Source organism: Babylonia areolata, chromosome 5 (assembly GCF_041734735.1).
Source record: "Babylonia areolata isolate BAREFJ2019XMU chromosome 5, ASM4173473v1, whole genome shotgun sequence".
Lineage (NCBI taxonomy): Eukaryota > Metazoa > Mollusca > Gastropoda > Neogastropoda > Buccinidae > Babylonia > Babylonia areolata.
Genome location: NC_134880.1, coordinates 5,794,534 through 5,810,450, shown reverse-complemented (window position 1 = coordinate 5,810,450; position 15,917 = coordinate 5,794,534). Strand labels below are relative to the sequence as shown.

At 46.5% G+C, this 15,917-nt stretch overlaps 1 protein-coding gene across 1 annotated transcript in view; it reads left to right on the top strand.

Moving 5' to 3' along the window:
• LOC143282565 (uncharacterized) overlaps window positions 1-14,872 on the top strand; it is a 51,868-nt gene extending 36,996 nt beyond the window's left edge. The window contains exons 13-18 of the mRNA XM_076588254.1: window positions 248-462; window positions 2,347-2,440; window positions 5,316-5,444; window positions 7,217-7,333; window positions 12,234-12,416; window positions 14,584-14,872. Of these exons, the coding sequence (XP_076444369.1) occupies window positions 248-462; window positions 2,347-2,440; window positions 5,316-5,444; window positions 7,217-7,333; window positions 12,234-12,416; window positions 14,584-14,708 (863 nt within the window). The 3' untranslated portion in view covers window positions 14,709-14,872. The remainder of the gene's footprint in view (window positions 1-247; window positions 463-2,346; window positions 2,441-5,315; window positions 5,445-7,216; window positions 7,334-12,233; window positions 12,417-14,583) is intronic.
• The last annotated feature ends 1,045 nt before the right edge of the window (window positions 14,873-15,917 follow it).

The window sequence follows — 15,917 nt, the reverse complement described above, 5'->3', positions numbered from 1 at the left end:
ATGTCTGTCGTTTCGTTTATCTTTCTGTGTGTCTGTTTGTTTGTTGTTGTTTTTTGTTTTGTTTTGTTGTTTGTTTGTTGTTGTTTTTGTTGTTGTTGTTGTTGTTGTTGTTGTTTTTCTTCTGTTTGTGTGCCAGTGTGTTTCGTCTGACTTTCTATCTATCTGTCACGTAGACAGTTTAAGCGCATGTCATATTGTTAAGAAAAATGTAATTCAAAATATCAAGAAAATTCAAATTTACTCCTAGAACCAATCGAAATACCGGAAGAAGTGGACTACGTCCCACAATGCATCAGTCACCGCGCTGAAAGGACCCTGGGATGGAGCAATACGTCATCCAGCAACGCCGCACTCTCCTGTCGCACAGTAACGTCATCACCATCAGGCAGACGGGTGAATGACGCAGTGTCTGTGACCTGTGACTCACAAGAAGTGATGACCAGCTGCAGCAGTTACCACAAGGTAAGGACAACAGTTAGACAAGGTAAAGGCAGCAGTTACCACAAGGTAAGGGCAGCAGTTACCACAAGGTAAAGGCAGCAGTTACTACAAGGTAGAGGCTGAAGGTACAGCAAGGTAAGGGCAGCAGTTACCACAAAATAGAAGTTACCACAAGGTAAGGGCAGAAATTACCATAAGGTAATTGCAGAAGTTACCACATGGTAAGGACAGCAGTTACCACAAAGTAAGGACAGAGGTTCCCACAAGGTATGAATCATTAACATACCGTGACACCACAGGGTAACTTGTCATCCATACTAATCATCAACATACCGTTACACCACAGGGTAATTTGACATCTGTACTAATCATCAATATACCGATATACCACAGGGTGATTTGACATCTGTACTAATCATCAACGTACCATTATGCCGCAGGGTAACATGTCATCTTTGCTAATCATCAACGTACGGTGACACCACCCATACCGATATACCACAGAGTAATTTGACGTCTGTACTAATTACCAACACACCGCTACCTACACCACAGGGTTGTACTAACCATCAACACACCGTTTTACCACAGGGTAACATGGCATTTGTACTAATCGTCAACATATCGTTACATCACAGGGTAATTTGACGTATGTACTAATCATCAATATACCGATATACCACAGGGTAATTTGACATCTGTACTACTCGTTAACATAACATTACACCATAGGGTAACTTGACATCTGTACTAATCGTCAAAATATCGTTATACCACACGGTAATTTGACATCTATGCTAATCGTCAACATATCGTTACACCACAGAGTAATTTGACATCTGTACTAATCGTCAGTATACCATTACACCAGAGTAATTTGACATCTGTACTAATCGTCAACATACCGTCACACCACAGGGTAACTTGACACCTGTACTAATTACCAACATACCGTCACACCACAGGGTAACTTGACATCTGTACTAATTACCAACATACCGTCACACCACAGGGTAACTTGACATCTGTACTAATTACCAACATACCGTCACACCACAGAGTAACTTGACATCTGTACTAATTACCAACATACCGTCACACCACAGAGTAACTTGACATCTGTACTAATTACCAACATAATGTCACACCACAGAGTAACTTGACATCTGTAATAATTACCAACACACCGCTACACCACAGGGTAACTTGACATCTGCATTAATTACCAGCATACCGTCACACCACAGGGTAACTTGACATCTGTACTAATCGTCAACATACCGTCACACCACAGAGTAACTTGACATCTGTATCAATTACCAGCATACCGTCACAACACAGAGTAACTTGACATCTGCATTAATTACCAGCATACCGTCACACCACAGGGTAACTTGACATCTGTACTAATCGTCAACATACCGTCACACCACAGGGTAACTTGACATCTGTACTAATGACCAACATACCGTCACACCACAGGGTAACTTGACATCTGTACTAATCGTCAACATGCCGTCACACCACAGAGTAACTTGACATCTGTATCAATTACCAGCATACCGTCACAACACAGAGTAACTTGACATCTGTACTAATTACCAACATACCGTCACACCACAGGGTAACTTGACATCTGTACTAATTACCAACATACCGTCACACCACAGAGTAACTTGACATCTGTCCTAATTACCAACATACCGTCACATTAAAGGGTAACTTGACATCTGTATTAATTACCAGCATACGGTCACAACACAGAGTAACTTGACATCTGTCATAATTACCAACATACCACCACACCACAGAGTAACCTGACATCTGTCCTAATTAACAACATACCGTCACACCACAGGGTAACTTGACATCTGTACTAATGACCAACATACCGTCACACCACAGGGCAAGAAATGGAGGCGGAACGGAGAGAGGGTTGAAATGAACGCTGACGGTCGGCCCCAGTGCACTGCTTTCAATGGACGGAATTCCCGTCAGGGTAAGTCGAGTGACCACAAAGACCCAAACACGCGTTTATAGATAGATAGATAGATAGATAGATAGATAGATACATAGATACATAGATAGATATTTTTCTTTCTTTTTTAAGGTCACAAAAACACGACTGTCATAGAGGTCCCAAACACACTATGTTCTTAAAGGTCCAAAGCATACGTTTTCTTAAAGGTCCCAAACACACCAAACACACTACGTTCTTAAAGGTCCCAACCATACGTATTCTTAAAGGTCCCGAACACATAACTTTTTTAAAGGTCACAAAAACATGTTTTCAAAGGTGTCTATTAAGTTTTAAAGGTCCTAAACACATGACTTCAAGGTCCCAGCCACACGATTTTCTTCAAAGTCTTAAACGTATACTTCCTTAAAGGTCCCAAACCAAAGGCTCTTCAACACGTTTTTCTGTGCAAAAACCTTTGGGAACACATCGGAGCATCCTTGTAGTACATATTTTGGTAACACATACAAACTTTTCTGTCATCAACTGCTTTTTGAGGCATGTTTTTATGAGATGTAAGCAGAAACACTCATATTCGAAAAAAAAAACCCAAACAAACAAACAAACAACAGCAACAAACAAACAAAACAAAAAAAAATGTTGAATTGGCACTTTCTGAGCTTCGGATTAGCTGCCATTTCTCAAGATTGACTGTTAAACCTCTTAGCTGTATCATCTGAACGATTAGTTTTAACCGTCAATCTTGAGAAATCCAAAGGGATCATGTTCAGGAAAGGTGGACATCTTCAAACGAAAAATGGCTATTGAAAAAACAATAAGCTAGAAGTTGTGAATAGTTACAGATATTTAGGACTGACATTCTCTACACGAAATAGTTTAGTAGCGGCTCTTGAAGAAACATCGATAAAAGCAAAGAAGAAGACATTAATAATATTTAGAACGTTACGTAGAATCCACTGTAACTCGCCAGATGTGATTTTAAGTTGTTTGATTCTCAAGTAGTTCCACCTTTAATATACGCAGCACAGACATAGGGATATATGCAATATGCACAGATAGAAAGAGTTCATCTCTTTGCTTATAAGAAATGTCTTCATGTCCCAATTAAAACAGCAAATGGTATTGTTTATGGGGAACTTGGTCGCTATCCATTGTTCATTAACACCATCATAAAAGTAATAAGATTTTAGTTTCGTATATTAAGACAACCCGATAACTTGTATTAAAAAATCAAAGAAAGATTTTAACATGCTCCTATCATTGCACGAAAAGGGCACAGTGACATGGGTGTCGCAGGTGAGGAAAACCTTATGTGAGAATGTGTGGTTGTTTGGTTGTGAGAGAGAGAAAGGTGTTTCTTTTTTGAATTGCGTGAAAGATTATTTAGTTCTTTTTGTCACCGCTGGAAAAACCACATTGATGAAAGCGAAATGTTGAGTAGTTTGGGGAATGTGGAAAGAAGGGTACCGGAACGCTCTCGCACAACACAGAATAGGTGTGTCTCAATTAAAGATGCATCGCTATCGGTTTGGTATGACAAATGAAAACATTCTTTGCCCTGTGTGTACTAAGGAGCCAGAATCAGTAACTCACTTTTTGTTTGATTGCCAAGGTTACTCTGATATCCGTAGGAAGCATTTCCCTTGTTTCACCCTTTATATTGGCACAGATAAATTATTTAATGTTGACTCCTCAGATCAGTTAGTTTGTCAAAATTCGTTTTTCAGGCCTTTAGGAAAAAAAATATTAGCAGAAAAGCTCTAGAATGATTTCACGGCGTCATGAACAGACGCAAACAGTGTGTGACCCACTTCAAACAGCATGCAAATTGATCGTTTCCATTCGCGTTAACGTATGTGTTTATTTTACATGCGTTGATAGGCATGCGTGCAAGTGTGCACACGTAGAGTATGTGTCTGTGGGAGTGCGTGGGTGGGTATGGGAGTGTATATGCGGGCATGTGTGATTCGAGTGTGTGTGTGTGTGTGTGTGTGTGTGTGTGTGTGTGTGCGTGCGTGCGTGCGTTATGGTGTGTGTGTGAGAGCGTGAATATGATTGTGTGTAAGGGTGTGCGTGTGGGGTAGGTAGGTATTAGAACGTGAGTGTGTGAATGGATGAGAATGACAAAGTGTATGTTTGGATTGTTGTTTGTTGTGTGAAGGGTGAGTGTTTGTGCCTCTGTCTGTATGAAGGCTGAATATAATTGACATGTGGCATTTTTGAATGAAATCTTTTTTTTCTTCTTTTTTTTTTTTTTTTTTTTTTGAATGTATATTCTCACAAATGTCATGATAGGAGCTTTTAGCCTGAGTCATTACAGTAGTTCAGGGTTCTCTCTCTCTCTCTCTCTCTCTCTCTCTCTCTCTCTGTTTGTCTGTGTGTGTGTGTGTGTGTGTGTGTGTGTGTGTGTGTGTGTGTGTGTGTGTGTGTGAGTCTGTATGTCTGTGTGTGTGTGTGTGTGTGTGTGTGTGTGCGTGTGTGTGTATGTCTGTGTGTGTGTCTGTCTGTGTGTGTGTGTCATGTGTGTATGTGTGTGTCTGTGTCTGTGTATATCATGTGTGTCTGTGTGTATTATGTGTGTGTCTGTGTGTGTCTGTGTGTGTGCGTGATTCGACTCCACACCTCTCCACTTCATTTATTGTCATAAGATCCCTAAGGATTAACAGACACAACAAAGAACACAAGAACGAAGAAAGAAACGGCCAATCTGATACGCATGCAATGAAGTCCGTATTGTATTTGGCGTGTGTTCGTGTGCGCGCGGGCGCGCGCGCGCGCGCGCGCGCGCGCGCGTGTGTGTGTGTGTGTGTGTGTGTGTGTGTGTGTGTGTGTGTGTGTGTGTATATATATATATATCTGTGTGTGTGTGTGTGTGTGTGTGTGTGTGTGTGTCCAGGTGTGGTGGCGCAGGCCAGGTGTTGCCAGATGACAGGTCTGAGGTGTAGCTACAGGGCAGCAGGTCCCTCCTTTCCCTTTGATGGCGCTAAGGCGGAGGCCAGGTGTGCTCCTGGGGACCTGGCTTTGGGTAATGACACTTCTTCTGTTGACGGTGCTTCTGTAGGTGTGTTGTGTTGATTGTCTGGTGTGACCGTGGAGATTAGCACTTGACTTACAGGTGTGATACAAAGTGTGTGACCATAGTGAAGCATGGCACGTGACTTCGGATGAAACGATAAACCGAGGTCTCGTGTGCAGCATGCACTTAGCGCACGTAAAAGAGCCCACGGCAAAAAAAAAAAAAAAGAAAAAAAAAAGGTTGTTCCTGGAAAAATCCTGTAGAAAAATTCACTTGGATAGGAAAAACAAATAAAACTGCATGAAGGAAAAAAAAAAAAAAAAAAGGGGGGGTGGGGGGTGGCGCTGTAGTATTGCGACGAAATCACCCTGGGGAGAGCAGCCCGAATTTCACAAAGAGAAATATGTTGTGATAAAAAGAAATACAAATGCAAATACTTACAGGTGTGATACAAAGTGTGTGACAATTAAGCAGGGCACGTGTCTTGCAGATGTGATATACAGTGTGTGTGGTGATATACAGTGTGTGAGGTGATATACGGTGTGTGACCATGAAGTAGGGCACGTGACATACAGGTGTGATATACAGTGTGCGACCATTAAGCAGGGCATGTGTCTTGCAGGTGTGATTTACAGTGTGTGTGGTGATATACAGTGTGTGAGGTGATATACGGTGTGTGACCATGAAGTAGGGCACGTGACATACAGGTGTGATATACAGTGTGCGACCATTAAGCAGGGCACGTGTCTTGCAGGTGTGATTTACAGTGTGTGTGGTGATATACAGTGTGTGAGGTGATATACGGTGTGTGACCATGAAGTAGGGCACGTGACATACAGGTGTGATATACAGTGTGCGACCATTAAGCAGGGCACGTGTCTTGCAGGTGTGATTTACAGTGTGTGTGGTGATATACAGTGTGTGAGGTGATATACGGTGTGTGACCATGAAGTAGGGCACGTGACATACAGGTGTGATATACAGTGTGCGACCATTAAGCAGGGCATGTGTCTTGCAGGTGTGATTTACAGTGTGTGTGGTGATATACAGTGTGTGAGGTGATATACGGTGTGTGACCATGAAGTAGGGCACGTGACATACAGGTGTGATATACAGTGTGCGACCATTAAGCAGGGCACGTGTCTTGCAGGTGTGATTTACAGTGTGTGTGGTGATATACAGTGTGTGAGGTGATATACGGTGTGTGACCATGAAGTAGGGCACGTGACATACAGGTGTGATATACAGTGTGCGACCATTAAGCAGGGCATGTGTCTTGCAGGTGTGATTTACAGTGTGTGTGGTGATATACAGTGTGTGAGGTGATATACGGTGTGTGACCATTAAGTAGGGCACATGACATGCAGGTGTAATATACAGTGTGTGACCATTAAGTAGGGCACATGACATGCAGGTGTGATATACAGTGTGTGTGGTGATATACAGTGTGTGAGGTGATATACGGTGTGTGACCATGAAGTAGGGCACATGACATGCAGGTGTGATATACAGTGTGTGACCATTAAGTAGGGCACATGACATGCAGGTGTGATATACAGTGTGTGGCCATTAAGTAGGGCACATGACATGCAGGTGTGATATACAGTGTGTGACCATGAATCAGGGCACGTGTTTTGCACGTGTGATATACAGTGTGTGACCATGAATCAGGGCACGTGTTTTGCACGTGCGATGTACAGTGTGTGACCATGAATCAGGGCACGTGTTTTGCACGTGTGATATACAGCGTGCAACCATTAAGCAGGGCCCGTGACTTGCAGGTTGCTCGGTGCACCAGCCATTCCCGGACAGCGACGGGGTGAAGCCAGGACCTGACCTGGGCAGCTGTGTGGCCCAGAGCGGACCTCCTGCCTCCGATTGCCCTGAACGGCGCTCTGGTCAGTGCTGCACAGGAACGCCTGACACCGCCAGACACGATGTCACATGACCAGGCAGAACACCACACCATGTGACACCATGAGACACTACGAGACACCATGAGACAAACCACCACTCCATGAGACACCACACGACACCATGAGACACCACGAGACACCATGACACACCTTGAGACAAAACACCACACCATGAGACACCATGACACACCATGAGACAACATGACACACCATGACACACCTTGAGACAAAACACCACACCATGAGACACCATGACACACCATGAGACAAAACACCACACCATGAGACACCATGACACACCATGAGACAAAACACCACACCATGAGACACCATGAGACACCATGACACACCATGAGACACCACAACACGACACCATGAGACACCATGACACACCTATAAGACACCACAACACGACACCATGAGACACCATGACACACCATGAGACACCATGAGACACAATGACACACCAATAGACACCACAACACGACACCATGAGACACCATGAGACACCATGAGACACCATGAGACACCACAACACGACACCATGAGACACCATGAGACACCATGGCACACCATGACACACCATGAGACACCACAACACGACACCATGAGACACCATGAGACACCATGACACACCATGAGACAAAACACCACACCACGAGACACCACGAGACAGCATGAAACACCACGAAACACCACGAGACACCACGAGACACCATGAAACACCACGAAACACCATGAAACACCACGAAACACCATGAAACACCACGAGACAGCATGAAACACTACGAAACACCACGAGACACCACGAGACAGCAAGAAACACCACGAAACACCATGAAACACCACGAGACACCATGAAACACCACGAAACACCATGAAACACCACGAGACACCATGAAACAATAGGCGAGACATGATGAGATGCCACCCATCCGCATGACACCCAACACCAACACCAGCATCAAACACCAACACCAACACCAACACCAACATGAACCCCGAGACCAGCACTAACATCAACACCAACTTCAATACCAACACTAGCATCAACACCAACACCAACACCAGCACTAACATCAACACCAATATCAACACCAACACCAATACCAGCTCCAACATCAACATCAACATCAACACCAACATCAATACCAACACGAACAACAACAACAATATAAATACCAACATCAACACCAACACCAGCACCAATATCAGTTCCAACATCAACATCAACATCAACACCAACATCAATACCAACACGAACAACAACAACAACATCAATATAAATACCAACACCAACATCAACACCAACACCAGCACCAATATCAGTTCCAACATCAACACCAACACCAACATCAATATCAACACCAGCACCAACACCAGCACCAAGATCAGTTCCAACATTAACGCCAACACCAGCATCAACACCAACATCAACATCAACACCAACATCAACATCAACACCAACATCAACACCAGCACCAGCACTAGCACCATTACCAATGCAAGGACCAAACTTACCTAACCCAACCACACCGCATCACACAACGCCACATCACACCACACCATTCCATACCAGCACACCACACCACACTACACCACACCACACCACTCCACACCACACCACACTACACCACACCTAACCACTCCACACCACACCACACCACTCCACACCACAACACTCCACACCAGCACACCACACCACACTACACCACACCTAACCACTCCACACCACACCACACAATGCACCGGAGAGATGCACACATTTTTTTCCTGCTGGTCTTCCAGGAGCCTTCGTGTTCTCCTCCTGCTGCCGAGCGATGGTGGCCCTGGACTGTCACAAACCTCTTAACCCATCCACCAAACACTGCACCACACCATATCCCTCCACACCACTCCACACCACACCACACCATACCCCTCCAATCCACAACACCACACAACACCACTCCACACCACACCATACCCCTCCACTCCAAAACACCACACAACACCACTCCACACCACACCACCCCACACCTAACCACACCACACCACACCACCCACACCACACCACCCCACACCTAACCACACCACCCCACCCCACACCACACCACACCACACCACACCACACCACTCCACACCACATCACACCACCCCACACCGCTCCACCAGACCCCAACCCACCCCACACCACACCACACCTAACCACTCCACACCACCCCACATCACTCCACACCACACCACACAACGCACCGGAGAGATGCACACATTTTTTTTCTGCTGGTCTTCCAGGAGCCTGCGTGTTCTCCTGCTGCCGAGCGACGGTGGTCCTGGACTGTCACAAACACTCTTAACCCATCCACCAAACACTGCACCACACCACACCACACCACACCACACCACACCCTCTACTCCACACCACCACACCACTCCACACCACACCCTCCACTCCACACCACTACACCACACCACACCACACCAGACACCACACCACACCACACCACACCAGACACCACACCACACCACACCATACCCCTCCACTCCAAAACACCACACAACACCACTCCACACCACACCACACCACGCCAGACACCACACCAAACCACACCACTCCACACCACACCAGACACTACACCACACCACACCACCCCACCCCACACCGTTCCACCAGACCCCAACCCACCCCACTCCACACCACACCTAACCACTCCACACCACCCCACATCACTCCACACCACACCACACAACGCACCGGAGAGATGCACACATTTTTTTTTCTGTTGGTCTTCCAGGAGCCCACGTGTTCTCCTGCTGCCGAGCGACGGTGGCCCTGAACTGTCACAAACACTCTTAACCCATCCACCAAACACTGCACCACACCATACCCCTCCACTCCACAACACCACTCCACACCACCACACCACACCCTTCACTCCACACCACCACACCACACCACACCATACCCCTCCAATCCACAACACCACACAACACCACTCCACACCACAGCACACCACACCATATCCCTCCACTCCACAACACCACACAACACCACACCACACCACACCAGACACCACACCACACCACTCCACACCACACCAGACACTACACCACATCACACCACACCACTCCACACCACACCACTCCACACCACTCCACACCACACCAGCACACCACACCACTCCACCCCACCCCACACCACACCAGACACCACATCAGACACCACCCCACCCCACACCACACCACACTACACCATCCCACCCCACACCACACTTCTCCACACCACACCACACTACACCACACCACACCCCACCCCACCACCCACACCACACCACACCTAACCACACCACACCACCCCACTCCACACCACCTCACCCCACACCACACCACACCACACCAGCACACCACACCACTCCAGACCACACCACACCACACCTAACCACTCCACACCACATCACATCACACCACCCCACACCACTCCACCAGACCCCAACCCACCCCACACTACACCACACCTAACCACTCCACACCACCCCACATCACTCCACACCACACCACACAACGCACCGGAGAGATGCACACATTTTTTTTTCTGCTGGTCTTCCAGGAGCCCACGTGTTCTCCTGCTGCCGAGCGACGGTGGTCCTGGACTGTCACAAACACTCTTAACCCATCCACCAAACACTGCACCACACCACACCACACCACACCACACCACACCCTCTACTCCACACCACCACACCACTCCACACCACACCCTCCACTCCACACCACTACACCACACCACACCACACCAGACACCACACCACACCACACCATACCCCTCCACTCCAAAACACCACACAACACCACTCCACACCACACCACACCACACCAGACACCACACCAAACCACACCACTCCACACCACACCAGACACTACACCACACCACACCACCCCACCCCACACCGTTCCACCAGACCCCAACCCACCCCACTCCACACCACACCTAACCACTCCACACCACCCCACATCACTCCACACCACACCACACAACGCACCGGAGAGATGCACACATTTTTTTTTCTGTTGGTCTTCCAGGAGCCCACGTGTTCTCCTCTTGCTGCCGAGCGATGGTGGCCCTGAACTGTCACAAACCTCTTAACCCATCCACCAAACACTGCACCACACCATACCCCTCCACACCACTCCACACCACACCACACCATACCCCTCCACTCCACAACACCACTCCACACCACCACACCACACCCTTCACTCCACACCACCACACCACACCACACCACACCATACCCCTCCAATCCACAACACCACACAACACCACTCCACACCACAGCACACCACACCATATCCCTCCACTCCACAACACCACACAACACCACACCACACCACACCAGACACCACACCACACCACACCAGACACTACACCACATCACACCACACCACTCCACACCACACCACTCCACACCACTCCACACCACTCCAGCACACCACACCACTCCACACCACCCCACACCACACCAGACACCACATCAGACACCACCCCACCCCACACCACACCACACTACACCATCCCACCCCACACCACACTTCTCCACACCACACCACCCTACACCTAACCACACCCCACCCCACCACCCACACCACACCACACCTAACCACACCACACCACCCCACTCCACACCACCTCACCCCACACCACACCACACCACACCAGCACACCACACCACTCCAGACCACACCACACCACACCACTCCACACCACACCACACCACATCACACCACCCCACACCGCTCCACCAGACCCCAACCAACCCCACACCACACCACACCACACCATCCACACCACACCACACAACGCACCGGAGAGATGCACACATTTTTTTTTCTGTTGGTCTTCCAGGAGCCCACGTGTTCTCCTCTTGCTGCCGAGCGACGGTGGCCCTGAACTGCCAGACAAAGAGGTCACGGCGGACAGGGCGGAAAGAGCGGGATCACCAGTGGGTCACCTGCCCGACTGACCACACCATGACCGGCTGTAACGCCTTCGGGGAGCTGGGACGAACGGCCGGGGTTGTCATCAGCGGTAAGAGCTGTGCTGCCGTTCCCCTGTCAGTGCACTGGTTCGTGGAGGGTCTGCTAAAATAGGGCGCACGTCCTTGTATCTTTTTTCTTCAAAGCAGGTGCGAGAATGAATTTGAATTGCGTCGATATGGCGTTTCGCTCTCCCACAGAAAGAAAAGACAATCATGAAAGACGTAGAAATATATGGATGGGGCAAGGAGAAGACTCCATACAGCGTATGTGCAAGCTACGAGATCTGAAACAAGCACAATAATGACACGAACACCCAGATCACTTCAAACATTATCTACGACACGCTCATATCTCCAATTCTTATCGGACAATGTTATGAATGGCCCCAGGACAGAACTGTTGCAAATAATGGGGGTTCCAATAGGAAACAAAGCACAAAAGAGGACATTATCATATATATAAACGGTTCAGCCACCACAGATCAGTCCGGTTTGGGATGAACTGAAGAGCAAAAAAAGTGAAATTTATCTTGGAAGATAATGCTGTGTACAAAGTCACATCCTTCAGTCTAACGACGGAAGCTGAAGCAGTGACAAATGCTGGCCAGTGGCTGACAGTTATACGTATGCCTGTAAATCTACATGCCATGATTCTTTGACTCTTTGAACCCGCTACAGAAAATGTACAGAAAGATAAACATGCGCACATTATCACATGTTGGGAACAGACATTGTATAGAAATACAAACATAAACACAATATCAATTATAGTGAACAGACATTGTACAGAGAGACAAACACGCACACGATACAATGTATAGTGAACAGACATTGTTTTGAAAGACAAACACGCACACAATACCACATATCGTGAACAGACATTGAATAGAAAGACAAACACGCACACAATATCACGTACAATGAACAGACATTGTACGGAATGACAAACACACACATGATATCACGTACAATGAACAGACATTGTATAGAAAGACAAACACGCACACAATATCACGTACAATGAACAGACATTGTACGGAATGACAAACACACACATGATATCACGCAAAGTGAACAGGCATTGTGCTGAAATACAAACATGCACACGATATCACGTTTGGTGAACAGACGTTGTGTAGAAAGACAAATGTGCACACGGGCACGTGCGCAATGCAAACACATACATCCTTTTCTTCTTATGTTTTTTTTTTTTTTTTGTTTTTTTTACTGAAAGTGTAGCAAAATTATAACATATTACTGGAATTCAGGTAGAATTAAAGCAACCACCCATTCGTTGGTTTAGTCATTTGCTTATCCATCCATCCATCCATCCATCCATCTGTACAAACACCCATCCCTTCATCTACAATTTCATACATCAACACACCAGTTTTCCCACTCATTTATCGATCCATCCATCTAACCAATCGATCCATCCACCCAACCAATCATCCATTCATCCATCCCTCTGCCAACGCACCCACCCATCCGTCTTTTCAATCAACCATCCACCCGTTCGTCCATCCACCCGTTCCTTCATTCATCCAGTCTTCCTTCCGTCCTTTACTGTCTCCATAGGCCGTTCCTTCATTCATCCTTTCTTTCTTCCTTCCTTCATTCTCTCCACAGGCCGTTCCTTCATTCATCCGGTCTTCCTTCCTTCCCTGTCTCCACAGGCCGTTCCTTCATTCATCCGGTCTTCCTTCCTTCACTGTCTCCACAATCCGTTCATTCATTCATCCTGTCTTTCTTCCTTCCTTCACTGTCTCCACAGGCCGTTCCTTCATTCATCCAGTCTTCCTTCCTTCCTTCCATGTCTCCGCAGTCCGTTCCTTCATTCATCCTTTCTTCCTTCCTTCCCTCCCTCCACAGGCCATTCCTTCATTCATCCTGTCTTTCTTTCTTCATTCTCTCCACAGTCCGTTCCTTTATTCATCCAGTCTTCCTTCCTTCCTTCCCTGCCTTCACAGGCCGTTCCTTCATTCATCCAGTCTTCCTTCCTTCCTTCCCTGTCTCCACAGGCCGTTCCTTCATTCATCCAGTCTTCCTTCCTTCCTTCACTCTGTCCACAGGCCGTTCTTTCATTCATCCAGTCTTTCTTTCTTCATTCTCTCCACAGTCCGCTCCTTTATTCATCTTTTCTTCCTTCCTTCCTTCCCTGTCTCCACAGGCCGTTCCTTCATTCATCCAGTCTTCCTTCCTTCACTCTGTCCACAGGCCAGGGCGAGCTGACCCGATGCCGGGTCACCCAAGGTCACACCCTGCCCAAAAATAGCAGAGGTGCCCGTGCTTACGCCACATGCTGCCGCCCTGAAAACACTGTGCTCTCTCGGACGCCATAGTCTGCATGACGTCATCGTCCGTGTGACGTCTGCCTGTGACAACAGGACATCAGTCGGCTTGGGCAACTTGAAGTGTTTGAATCGTTGTTAAACTGAGAGCGCCGAAAAGAAATGTCTGAAGCTGTCAATGGTTCTTCCATCTTTTTTCGTTGTGCTTGATGATGTGCGTGGTCTGTGAAATATTGTCACCATCATTGTGTTATCGATGTGTGTGTGTTGTGAAATATTGTCACCATCATTGTGTTATCGATGTGTGTGTTGTGAAATATTGTCACCATCATTGTGTTATCGATGTGTGTGTTGTGAAATATTGTCACCATCATTGTGTTATCGATGTGTGTGTTGTGAAATGATATTGTGACCATCATTGTGTTATCGATGTGTGTGTTGTGAAATGATATTGTCACCATCATTGTGTTATCGATGTGTGTGTTGTGAAATATTGTCACCATCATTGTGTTATCGATGTATGTGTAGTGAAATATTGTCACCATCATTGTGTTATCGATGTGTGTGTTGTGAAATATTGTCACCATCATTGTGTTATCGATGTGTGTGTTGTGAAATGATATTGTCACCATCATTGTGTTATCGATGTGTGTGTTGTGAAATGATATTGTCACCATCATTGTGTTATCGATGTGTGTGTGTGTGTGTGTGTGTTGTGAAATATTGTCACCATCATTGTGTTATCGATGTGTGTGTTGTGAAATGATATTGTCACCATCATTGTGTTATCGATGTGTGTGTGTGTTGTGAAATATTGTCACCATCATTGTGTTATCGATGTGTGTGCTGTGAAATATTGTCACCATGATTGTGTTATCGATGTGTGTGTTGTGAAATATTGTCACCATCATTGTGTTATCGATGTGTGTGTTGTGAAATATTGTCATCATCATTGTGTTATCGATGTGTGTAATGTGAAAGATATTGTCACCATCATTATCTTGTTGATGTGTGTGTTGCGTGTTACGTCAATAAAGGTTTCTACTAAGTCGTTCAGTCTGGCTTACTTGTCTACATCAGCATATGTCTCCACTAATTCATTCAGTCTGGCTTAGTATATTGTAATCATCATTGTCTTGTTGATGTGTGTAATGTGAAACGGTATTGTCATCATCATTGTGTTGTTGGTGTGTGAATTGTGAATTGATATTGTCACCATCATTGTGTTGTTGGTGTGTGTATTGTGAATTGATATTTTCA